We start from the raw sequence: 12,015 nt of genomic DNA, 5'->3' as shown, positions 1-12,015 counted from the left end.
TTAACTGAGGTGAAGTAGACATGCCCCAGGTGAGTCAAGGTAGATGCAGATTTTTTCACCTCTAGCAGTCCAGTAGTTCACTACTTAAAAAGGAGGAAGCAAGCAGCACCTAACCTAACCTGCTTTCCTCACTTTCCTTCTTGTTGGGTTGTAGCACCTGGGCTGACGTTTAAGTTATCAGATGAGAGGATATCTAGCAAAAAATTTGGTGCAGTAATTCAGAGGCTCTGTGCCTTAGCCTCATATTTGAAGAGGTCCAAGAGATCTAGTGGTGGAAAATAGTGCCACTATTATGCTCTTAAAAGCTTGTATTTAATATTGTGCTGCTTCATGTTACTGTTATGTCCGTAGTCTTTCAGCACAGTTTAGAAGTATAAATAAAAGTAGATTTAATGTGTAAGCAATAAATTCCCCATTAGTCAGAATAGTATAATATTACCCTCCATTATTTAGAGTGATTGCTTGCAATCATTAATACTGTCTAATATTTTTAACATTGTAGAGAGCTGTCCCCATCCTCCCACATATATTTTTTCATCCTTCCACCAATTTGGTCTTGATTTTCCATAAACACACTGTAAATGATCAATTAATCTTCCTAAATTGTGTTAAAACACTTGGATTACAATTCATCATGATCTCCTTAGTAAGTCCTATCCATCTGGATACTTAATGTATATCTGAAAATCTTTCAGATGGAAAGAAATGTTTTAATCTTGTCACCCACATAATGTGAAACTATTTCTAAATGATGGGTTATTATATATTTCTTTTTCTACAACATTCGCTAAAATAAAAGATACCTAGACAGATTATATTAATAATCTGCATACATGTACAAAGCATTATACAAGAGTAAGTTAGGGATTATTTGAATGGTTTTGTGGAGAGATTTGTTTAGCTGTTATTTTGGATACAGTCGTTCTCAAATTAAATATCCTTAGGCATAATTCAGTGTGAAAAAAGCTTATGAGGAGTCTCTAAAACTTGATATGGTCCATCAGTTCAGAGCTGTTGTTCTGCACAGTTATCTATCATGCTGACTTTTCTGTCAGCATTTAAAACTCAAGACGTGAAATTTTAAAAAACCCCTTAGCAGTAAAAACAAATAAAGGTCATTCATCTTTTTTTTTTTTTTGGTTGAACATATAAGTTTGATTTGTCTGCTTGATGACCAAAATAGTAAAGACAATAGTAGTAAGACCATCTCTCCTTTGCTGATGGGTTTTATTTCCAGGGAGACAGAGATGATTTAAGGGCCACACCAATATATTTGCATGGTAAACCACAGCAGAATGTTGTCCATTCCCAGCAATCCGATTTGTGTATTTCTCACATTCATATCTGGTACCATCTCAGGCATATTTGATTATAAAGGAGCTGATTGTTCACTGGGTGAATGGTTGTGATGTCCTGTAAATTTGTGCAAGACAGGCACAAAGCCTGGGCTTCTATCTACCCTGTGCTGGGTGCATGCAGGGTGTGTGGCAGTGAAGAACTGGTCCCCAGGCACTTCATGAATTTAAGCACTTTTTATTAATCCTTTGTTAATTAGGATGTCATCTTAACACTCCAAGAAAAGCTTTCCATCAAGTGTATTGAGCACTTCTCCCTAATGCTGGAGCAGAGAATTGAAGGATCTGGAACGAAACTCCTTTTGCTACATGAACAGGAGACTCTAACTCAGGTTTGTGTAATCATACATGGAAGCAGATATTAATGAGATGGATTAATTAGTAAGTTATCCATCTCTTTCATTACTCAAGTGAGTTAGCTGCAAGCTTTACAGTTTCATACAGTCTATCAAATAGCAAGGATATTTAGATGTGATTGTAGGAATAAGGTTCTCACAGCAAAAAAATATTTTTCTGTTATGCTAACATCATATGTCATTGCTTCATTGGGCCTTTCAAAAATGTTAAGAATTTAAAGATCAGACTGAAATCTAAAAAATACTTGTAAAGCCTTTTCATATCATATGAGGCCCAGCTAGTAAACAACAGTTGGCAAATCCATGGTAACAATTCTGAGAACCACAGTCTGCCCAAATTTCTTTAAAAGCCTTATTTTAATCTTGGGTTCCAATCTGATTATACAGATCTGTATCTGGGTAACAGGGAACACTCCTGTTTCTGATGAAGTCGTTTGGCTTGTTTACACAGAGATACATTATGTCACTTGAGTGGTGATGGATTGGGACACAGAAAATGTTGGTGTGACTTTCTTCCTTAGATAGGGAGGTGTTACTAAAGTCAAAGGTGCTTCACGGTTTCCAGCAGAGTACCCCAATTTTATCTGCTTATCATTTTGCCAAATTGTTTAGCCTGAAATTTTCTATTACATTTCTGTGTTTCAAGAGAACATTACTGTATTTTTTTATTTCAGTTAAATTGGAAAAAGAAGGAAAAAAGAGAAATGGATTCTTAGACAGGGAAAAATATTTAATTTAAATGGCAAAATCCCTGTAATTGTAACTAGAGTCTGTGTAATGGCATGAAGGAGCTTAGTTTACCAGCTAACAGTCTTCTTAGTATTTTCTAACCTTTAAGCACTTGCTTTTGACATGTTAACATTCTTTCCCTGCGGGTATGAGCTACCCAGTGATTGCACAAAATCCAGACATTCTCAATACTTGTCCTCCTAGCCTAGCTGTCTCCTTGAAGTAATTGGTAAAATTCTCACTGAAATCAAAAAGATCAGAATAAACCAACATAGTGAGCTTTCAAAAATCCCATCCAGGGCTTTTATTTATATGTACTGAATATGTCTATATACCTAGGGAAGAGGTGAGACAATGTGAGGTAAGCAGACCTTTTGAAAATTGTTTGAGCAAGACAGAGACTTCATTGGAGACTTTTAAAAGTATAGTTTTGTCAAGTAAAGATCTTGATTATAAAGTACCCTAACTCTCTAACTGCATTAGCCTAATTGAATAAATTATATAAACTACATTAATTCTGAGGGCTTCTTCTTTGAAGTTGCTGTAAAATCAGCAATACTTTAATTTGCCATTATAATGTTGCTGCTGACCATGACTTACAGTGGTGGTTTTGGATTGTTACCCTTTCATCCAATTATTCATTAGCTATGCAGTGGTCTCCTGTGAATACACCCAGATTACAGAGATAGATGCTTAAAAAAGTTTTGCTGACCAAAACATGAAGCAGACTTTTAAATTTTTTAATGTATTGGATCTCAGTCAGAAGTTATGGAGTATACCTCTTAATCCAGAACTACCCAGGAAAAAGACCTAATTTCTTGCAAATTGCCTAATCGGTTAAAACAAGCAAGAGAAAGTGAGAGTAATAGCTGCCAAATTTGGCCTCACCTGTGTTTGCAATCTAAGAAATAAAATGTGAGCTCTCCCCAAAAACTTATCTCTTCTCATTTATGAGTATTTAGTCCTGCTGAAGCTCAGCTCAGTTTGCATTTCACTTGGATGGTTATTTGTTGAGATCTGTTTTCTCTGTCCTTTCACTCTGGTTTTGAGTGAATTCTGTTGCTTTGAGGATGAGTTGTATCAGGCACTCATGCCTGTATGAGTCTGAAAGTCTTTCCACAAGATTATATATATGATGTTCTTAGGTGAAAAACTTATTAAGTAGCCCATGGCAAAGCTCTTTTTGGGGCAGAATCATTTTGCTTGCTGCCGCAGGGCTCTGGAACAGGGTAATGTTGCCTGAGACTAGACCATGTTGCTCAGCCAGGGTTGCCAAGCTCTAATATTATTATTGCACTGTCCTAGGTGACCCAAAGGCCAAGCTCGCATAAGATGAGATGTCTTTTCAGGATTAGCTTTGTCCCAAAGGATCCCATTGATCTTTTAAGAAGAGATCCAGTTGCTTTTGAATATCTCTATGTACAGGTAAGTGAAAGCACAGCCACTGCTAGTGTAAAGGAGAATAAGAAAAATATACTTAGTATTTATATAAATTTACATCTTCACACAGAAAAGCAAGGTTGCAGTAAATCCTGGCTTTTATTTCTGCTGCATAAAGCCAGTGAATGCACTTGGGGAATGTGCAAATCTCTATCATCTGCAAAGTCCTCTTTCTTCATAAGTCTCTCCAAATACTAATGCTTTGATATCTTTCCAAAATATATTTGGCTTTAGAAAAGAGTGAAGCTGAATTAATTGCTAATACAGATTTATGGTACCATAATATCAGACAGAAATGATGTCTGAAAAGGAACTTCCAGTAAAGTGGATGTGAAAACTGATGTACAAACAATGTGGTTCTCCTGAGTATCCCACCAGGTAGAATCCTGCTATCCTGGGTCCAGATACACTGATTTCCTCCCAGCACTCTTTGTGATGGAAGATTACTCTTCTCTCCGGGAAGGCTGAAAAGAGCTTAGGTCAAAACAATCATGCCTTTTGCTCTTTGGCAGAAGCACTGATATTCTTCATTTGTGCCTATATTGTGAACAACTGGCACCTCTGAGAGCAACAACATGGTCCTGCTTCTGAGTTAGGGGTTACTTTTCATGAAATGTTAATATTTTAAAAAAAAGGAAAGAACAATAATTTATTTTTAGAGCAAGATTTTTTAACGTGATGCTCCCTCTACTGGTTCTTTGGCAGAGCTGTAATGATGTGGTTCAGGAAAGATTTGGACCAGAACTGAAATATGACATTGCCCTGAGGTTGGCTGCATTACAAATGTATATTGCAACTGTGACCACCAAGCAAACACAGAAAATCTCTCTCAAATACATAGAGTAAGTTGAGAATACTGTGTGTTCTTAAAAAGTGAAATGTTAGGAGTAACTTGTAAATTCTTGACGGTTGTTTCTTTAATATATCTGTATGCATGCACCAGTTTATTCTTTGGCACTGAAATGGATTCAGGTGTGTCAAGTGTGGTATATTTTGTACTTTTGGTCCCTTTTACCTTTTGGTCATCTGTTTGGGCATGTGAGATAGACTATAAATGTAAATAAGATTAGCTCATTTGCCTTCAGTGATTTAAGATCTAATTTTACATGGTCTATATCCTAAGGTTTTTTGTAGAGATTATTATAGAAATTTTCAGATTATTGCTTGCTTCAGAAGACAGTAGGTCATAGATTGGAGTTTGTAATATTTCTGAAAAGCAGAAGTACACAAGTAGGCACCCATCTTATGTTAGGCATCATGAATATATATCGACAAAGAAAAATAAATACTGGAAAGTGCAAATATGTGTACATCTGCCTGGATTTAAAAAATAAAAAAGCCCCCACAACAAAATAACTCCAAGACTTAAAACTTCTTTTGATGTTGCTTAGTTTATTGGCAGAATGGAAATAATAACTGTGACACACTCAATCTTGTAGAGTTTATCCATCATATTGTAGACAATGTCATAGTCTATCCTATTAATGAATCTACAAAAATAATTACTTACAAGTGAAGAAGAGTCAAGTCCTCTGTCAAAAGGGATGCTTCAAGCAGGAAAAGAATTTGGTAAATGGAGGTGGTTGCATTTGAGGAGGACCCTACCCCTCTGCACCCCCCACAGACAAAAAGGGGACAAGAAAATGGCTCGGTTTCCATGTTCTAAAAGAAGCCTATAAAAGAAAATTAAATCTGACATTACATTGTTAAATTATCTGCTATTTTAATTCTGCAATTGTGCTTGTGCTTGCCAATGTAATTAAGTGGTTTAACATAGACTTTTGGTATCAAACATTCTCTTCTGAATGGCATGAGTAAAGAGATGGAAGGGATAGAAGGGAGATTATTTATCAGTTTAAAATACCTTTCTCATAAGCAATAAATGGTTTAAATTTTAAAAATAATATGTTATTACAAAACTCTGGACTTGATCAACTCTCCTTCTATTTTCAGGTAATCATTCACTTGGCATCATAGTCACCAGTCTTTAGATAAATAATCATCACAGGAATGTGAAATTAAATATATGCCTTTTATTACAGAAAAGAATGGGGATTAGAGACTTTTCTTCCATCTGCTGTGCTGCAAAGCATGAAAGAAAAGAACATAAAGAAAGCACTTTCCCACCTTGTCAAAGCAAATCAAAACCTAGTTCCTCCAGGCAAAAAGGTATTACATTTGCATCTTAATGGAAAATATGTTTTAAAGAACAGAAAGGGTGGTATGCATGGGACACATTTAGACCTAAGTGTTCAGAGAAACACCTAGCCACGATATTTTCAGAGATTTAACTTTGGGTGCTGGTGCAACATAGCCAAGAACTGTTAAAAATAATTGACTATGCCCCAGCTAAACTGCCTTCTTATCTTGAGAATGACAGAGAACTGGCTATTAATACCTCATGTATGAGAAACATATATAAATATATATTTTAATTAAATTAGTGCTTTCTATGAACAGCAGATTTGCTAGGAAAGTTTTTGTTCTCTCTCTGATGCTCTCATCTGACATAAATGCTGTTTTTCAGATTGTTTTCTGTTACACTGTAGAGAAAGACTTTTCGCTGGCCAAGATCTAACGGGATAGATGATGGTCCTTACAGTAAATGACCCTCCTTGCTGTTGTAAAATGCTTTTTTTAGCACTAAGCTTTCGCTTCAGCTGGAAAAAACACGGATAAGACAATGTCTCTGAGAAATGCCTTTGTTACACACATGCAGCTGAGACTGCTTTTAGACACCATAATGTGGTTTCTTAGTGCAGATCATCTTGTCTCTGTAGTCAATGGAGAGGAAGAGGCACTTCTAGGGAGCGATTCATCCCATCCCACATTCGGAACCAAAAATAGGTCAGATTGCTTGTGTCCTAGAAATGCTTATTTCTCTTCATGGACTATAAAAAGAACCTAAGAGTGACTAGCTGAAACATAAAACAAGCTGAATCCTGTTTCATGACACTTTGTTTCTGAACCAAAAAAGCTCAAAACAGCTGGTGCCTGAGCTGAGGCTCATTGTGATCAGCAGAAATCCTGCTTGGAGGTTTCAGAACACATCATGACTGTGAATGTAGTGTGTTTGATCTTAGGAAGAAAGGCTGAAGCACTGCATGTCTCCTATACTGCTGAAACTAAAGCTAAATTATGCCAATTGCTTATTATTTATTCTGCTAGTGTAAATTCTGGTTTATTTTGGAAGCTGTCACTGCTGCAGGCCTTGCAGGTGTGAGACATGCCTTATAGTGGCATACCAGTATCAGTTCTTGGTTAGAAGAGATACTGCAACAGTCCTCTCCTGCAGCAAGCAGACTGTGTTGGGTTTGCTTCATTCTTTTTTATTTGAGCTTTGGAAATACATGGTTTACCAACCTGCTTTTAAGGCAGCTAGGTCTCAGAAAGAAAGGATCTGAGCTCTTCGTCACCTCCTGTCTCACTTGTAGGTACTAACTCAGGAAATAACAAATTTCTTTCTGGGGTCTTCTCTTCCTTCACACTAAGGGAAGTTTGTGATTCTTAGGATTCTCCTGAGTTTTTTTACAACCCTTGTGTATTTCTTCACCAAGTGAGCACCTGGTGGAGCAAAGAGGAAAGCATTATCACTAGTTGCTCTGGTTTGGATCCATTTCCTCCTTATTGTCTAGGAAAAACTTAGGATAGGGGACCTTAAAATGCTGTTCAAGGTCAAATAAGATTTTGAATTAAAAATCTAGTGACTGGAATGAGACTAGCAAATGATATGAGGCTGTTTTATATTATCTTCTAAAAGTAGAGGTATAAGGATTTACACCAGGGAAGTGTAAGGTTTGGATTCAGACTGCATGAAATGAACTGTTTATTCTTTCCCTTCTGTCTCATAAAATATTTCCAAGTTTTCTTTTTTAAGTTGGTAGTTTAAACTCAGAGGAAAAAAAAGAGGAGACAAATTATGACATGTATTACATTGTATGGTCATATATGTTGATGTGCTCTATTTAGCTTTCAGATTTATTACCTACTAAATATAATGGAAGAGTGTTGTTTTAGATAGTAGGAAATGCAGTAACAAGTTGGAATAATATGCCAAACACCACAAGTACCTAGCAAAATGCAATATAAGTAGCTGACAAATGCAAATTTTTTGTTCTCTTTCTCTGTATAGGTACATAAACATTTAAGAACTGATGGAGTTTATGAATGGAAAGCTGCTGTCTTAGCCTTGAAATCCCTCAGTGAACAGATGTTTAATCTGAGTACTTTAACATTTTCCCCTCGTTAAAACAGTTAGGATGTTCTTGAAGTGCTCTGATCTGCTCATTCCCAAGTCCTCAGTGCATTTTAACTAAACAAGCAAGATACTAATTTTAAGAATGGAACTGTTTCTCCTCATCTGAAGCTCAAGCATCTCTAGATTTAGTTTCAGGCTCCAAAGAGCTGTTTTTGCAGACCATTCTCTTTATATTACAAAAATACTTTTTCTTTCTGAATTTTATAAAGTGATGATTTCCACAACTACCTCTTACCCCTGTTTCTCCTTTCTCAGCTCTCTGCTCTACAAGCCAAGGTGCATTATCTAAAGTTCCTCAGTGATCTACGGTTATATGGAGGGCGTGTCTTCAAGGCAACACTAGTGGTAACATTTCTCTTAAAATAGTCTCTTCTCTTGATTTCTTTTATCTAATGCCTTTTTTTTTTTTTTCTGAAAGCTGGGAAATATAATTTTCTTTAGAAGTTTGGGTTCTATTCATATGCTTAAAAATAATTTTAATTGAACCAAATCACTTTTTGTTTCTTTTCATCTTGAAAATGACATATCTGTCATAGTAAAAATTTTACTGGGACTTTAGAGATAGATAGTACTTTCTTAGCAAATAACGCCATCCAATTATCTATTGAATGCTAAAATTGTTAGTCTGGAAAAATCTTAATGACAAAGTTTTTCTTTTAACAGAAGCAGAGTCCATCCATCGTCTGTCCATCTAACTATCCTCCTAAAAACTAGAGTGCAATCAACATCCAGCAAGAAATTCCTTTACTTTTTTTTAAATTAAGAACCAAGTATGCTCTTGTGTATCATATCTTCCTAGAAAAAACATAATAACCTTTAATGTAGAAATGCCATGCAAATGTAACTCTGTGTAACTGAAAGAAGGGAGTGGTGATTTCTGCCACTGTGCAGTGCCTATCATGGTTTTTACTTGTGCTTTTTTCCTTTTTCTGCTAAAGCAGGGAGAAAAGCGTTCAGAAGTGACTCTGTTAGTAGGGCCACGGTATGGAATCAGCCATGTGATAAACACCAAAACAAATCTTGTGGCTCTCCTGGCAGACTTCAGCCACGTGAACAGAATTGAGATGTTTACAGAAGACGAAAGCAATGTTAGAGTTGAGCTGCATGTCTTAGATGTAAAAGTAAGTTTTTTATTGATTTGTGTTGATATAACATCTTTAAATAATGTTTTTGTCTTTATTTGGGTATTAGATCAAGCCATGCTGTTCTGAACATTGTCATGCCAATAGTACTCTGAGTGCATATTCAGCTCTTTTTTGGCCACAGTGCCTATGTACTACAGGTTGGGCCTACAGTGTACCAGGCTGGTGTCTTCCAGCACATGCAGTCTGTTTTGATTTTTCTCTCATCTGACCCCCAGCGACATGCTTTGTTATTGTCTTCATGGATTTGCTGGTAAGAAGAGGTGATGATGAAATTGGCCTTCTTTTGAAGCTACTTCCAGCGTAATATACAGTATTATTACCAGTAAAGAATCACCAGCTGCATTGAACCAGTGTCCCCTGTATTCTAGTGTTATATGCAAAAAATCACTGCAAGTAACTAAATAGCATTTGCCAATTAAATAAACTGTTAAAATGAAAGGGGTGTTTTTTCTTAGCCTTTATAATTCCAGTTCATGATATATTCATGGATGCTCATCATCTACCTATAGTAATTTAATTTCTTTTAAGTCTCACTTAACACTTCACATCCGTGGCATCTAATGGCAAAATGACTGGAGTTTTGTATGTTATGCCATCCTGGTTCTTCTTGGTGTGGTTTCTATTTGGTTTTGAAGTGGAAGACTTCATGGATTTTCTAGGGCATTAATCTGAATAACCAGAGATTGAAGGAAGAGTTCTCATTATACTTGAAACTTAAATATTTGATTAAAATAACTAGAACCTAACAGTTCTTTTTGCTTACCCAGCTATACACAAAAAGCACACATGAGGAATATTTTACTAAGCTTTTGCTTTGAATGCTTTAGGTGTATTGACCTGGAACTGTTTCCCTGTATTTAAGGTAATGAAAAAACCATTGTTGTAAAGTAATCTAGATGCTCTTTGACAGCAACTTGAGAGAAATTTATAGGTTGGTGAACACAGCATCTTCTTCACCTTTCTTAGCAATGGTAACATCTGAGGATCTCAGCTGCTTTGCCTGCATTACTGAGCTAAACTCATAGCCTTCTTGTAAGAAAGCTATTATGACCTTTTGACAGATGGAGAAAGTAATATAGAAATTAAATCCTTCCCATCTGCCCATATGTAATATGCAGCACTGTATGCCATTGTATTATGTATTACCATGGTTTTTTGTTGTTATATATTATAATGCTGTTACTGTCTTGTTGCAAATTGTGTATATCCCCATCTCCTTGCACGTGTGATCTTAAACCCAGAGATACTGACTAAAAATAAAAATCTAGGAAGGTCTGGGTGAAATTTGACAAAAAGTTGCCTCTCTGTGGGGCACAGGTAGGGGTTGTGACTGTTCTGTGAAGGAGATGCAGGCACACATAGATAGGTATTCTCAACTGATGTTTTCATCCTTTGACTTACCCTCAGGTTGCAGGTTCATATATCCAGGTTCTGAATGTAATAGTGTATGTTATATATGCCTTTATTTTCTTAACAAACAGACAGTTTAGTTTTTTATTTTATTTTTGTTTCTTTAAATATGTTCTCAAGTATGTTTCACTTGGCAGAAGCAGGCAATAAAAGTTTAGCTGTCGCAGGACTTTTCAGCAGATGAACAGTACTTCACAGCACTGTTTTCAGCAATCTGAGATTTCTGTGAAGTTCATCAATTTCTGCCAATCACTGCAGAAAATTTGTGATGAGTGTAGCATTTCAAATGTCAGTTTTTAGTAGTTGCTCAAAAGAGCAGATATTAATTAACCCACTGTAGGTTTAATAATTTATAGTAACTCAATAGCTATAGTTGAATACCTTGAAAGAAGCATGTATTGAATAGATGCTCAAGCTGTAGCAAAATGTAGGTTAAAGAAAAACACCCTCATAAATTTTTCCAAGTTGCTGAAAACAGTTTATACAACATTCAGGGCACCTGGGACATTTTGGCCTAAGATGCTGCAGCACAGGCTTATAAAAACTCATTGGACCTATTCTGGGTTTGGTAGTAAGCTGTGATCATCAGTTATGTTTTGGCCACAGCTTCCATCAGAATCAGTTGTCTTTTTACTAGTAAGGGGTTGAGTAGGATGGAGAGACATCCTGTTGTCCTTATTGCATGTGACATTCCTCCTGGAATGAATGATGCAGGTCCTTGCATCTGTCTTGTGACAGTGGGCTCTGCATGCTAAATTATGATAAATGTCACAAATGTCCACATAGCCATGAGTCACTACAAACTGGGAGTGATAAGATGGGTAGTCTACAGTTTAATTTCTATCTATGCATCATGGTAAGGGCTTCATTTTTATTTCCTGTCTAGGAGTTGTAGAGGCTAGCCACCTTAATAAATTACGTTTGAGGAGAACAACTTTTGTTATTAAAAACTACAGAGACATGAAAAAAATTTTAAGCAAGGAAATGTATACATAATGGCAAAAGGAAAATGAATTAAAGTTGTTTCACATGGATGTCTTGGGTTTGATGCTTGCTATCCTGGCAGCCACAGTTTTTCAAAGCTCTGAGGTCTTGCATTTTTGTTAGGACTGGCTTTTTTTTTTACAGTGCTGTGTGTTTGTTTTCTTTGCTGATCACCCTTCTGGGGATCTTTCTCCATTCTCTTTGTCTCTGTTTTTCTGCTTATTTTTTCACCACTTCTCTTTTCAGTAACATCAGGACACAAACACTGAAATCTTTTAACCTGTCACTGTCCCTGCTGTGTAATGATAGCTTTAACCTGACTGCTGTATTTTATGAAC

At 36.3% G+C, this 12,015-nt stretch overlaps 1 protein-coding gene across 2 annotated transcripts in view; it reads left to right on the top strand.

Annotated features, from left to right (window-relative positions):
- The window catches only part of FRMPD4 (FERM and PDZ domain containing 4), a 298,010-nt gene that overhangs the window by 278,646 nt on the left and 7,349 nt on the right, over positions 1 to 12,015 (top strand). For both annotated transcript variants that reach the window (XM_085052131.1, XM_085052137.1), the window contains 6 exons: positions 1,556 to 1,687; positions 3,746 to 3,865; positions 4,586 to 4,722; positions 5,923 to 6,049; positions 8,394 to 8,483; positions 9,077 to 9,259. In XM_085052131.1, coding sequence (XP_084908257.1) covers positions 1,556 to 1,687; positions 3,746 to 3,865; positions 4,586 to 4,722; positions 5,923 to 6,049; positions 8,394 to 8,483; positions 9,077 to 9,259 — 789 coding nt within the window. The remainder of the gene's footprint in view (positions 1 to 1,555; positions 1,688 to 3,745; positions 3,866 to 4,585; positions 4,723 to 5,922; positions 6,050 to 8,393; positions 8,484 to 9,076; positions 9,260 to 12,015) is intronic.

This window comes from Lichenostomus cassidix, chromosome 1 (assembly GCF_008360975.1).
Source record: "Lichenostomus cassidix isolate B80296 chromosome 1, HeHo_3.0, whole genome shotgun sequence".
Lineage (NCBI taxonomy): Eukaryota > Metazoa > Chordata > Aves > Passeriformes > Meliphagidae > Lichenostomus > Lichenostomus cassidix.
Note: the sequence above shows the minus strand (reverse complement) of the source record. Positions and strands in the feature narration are given on the sequence as shown.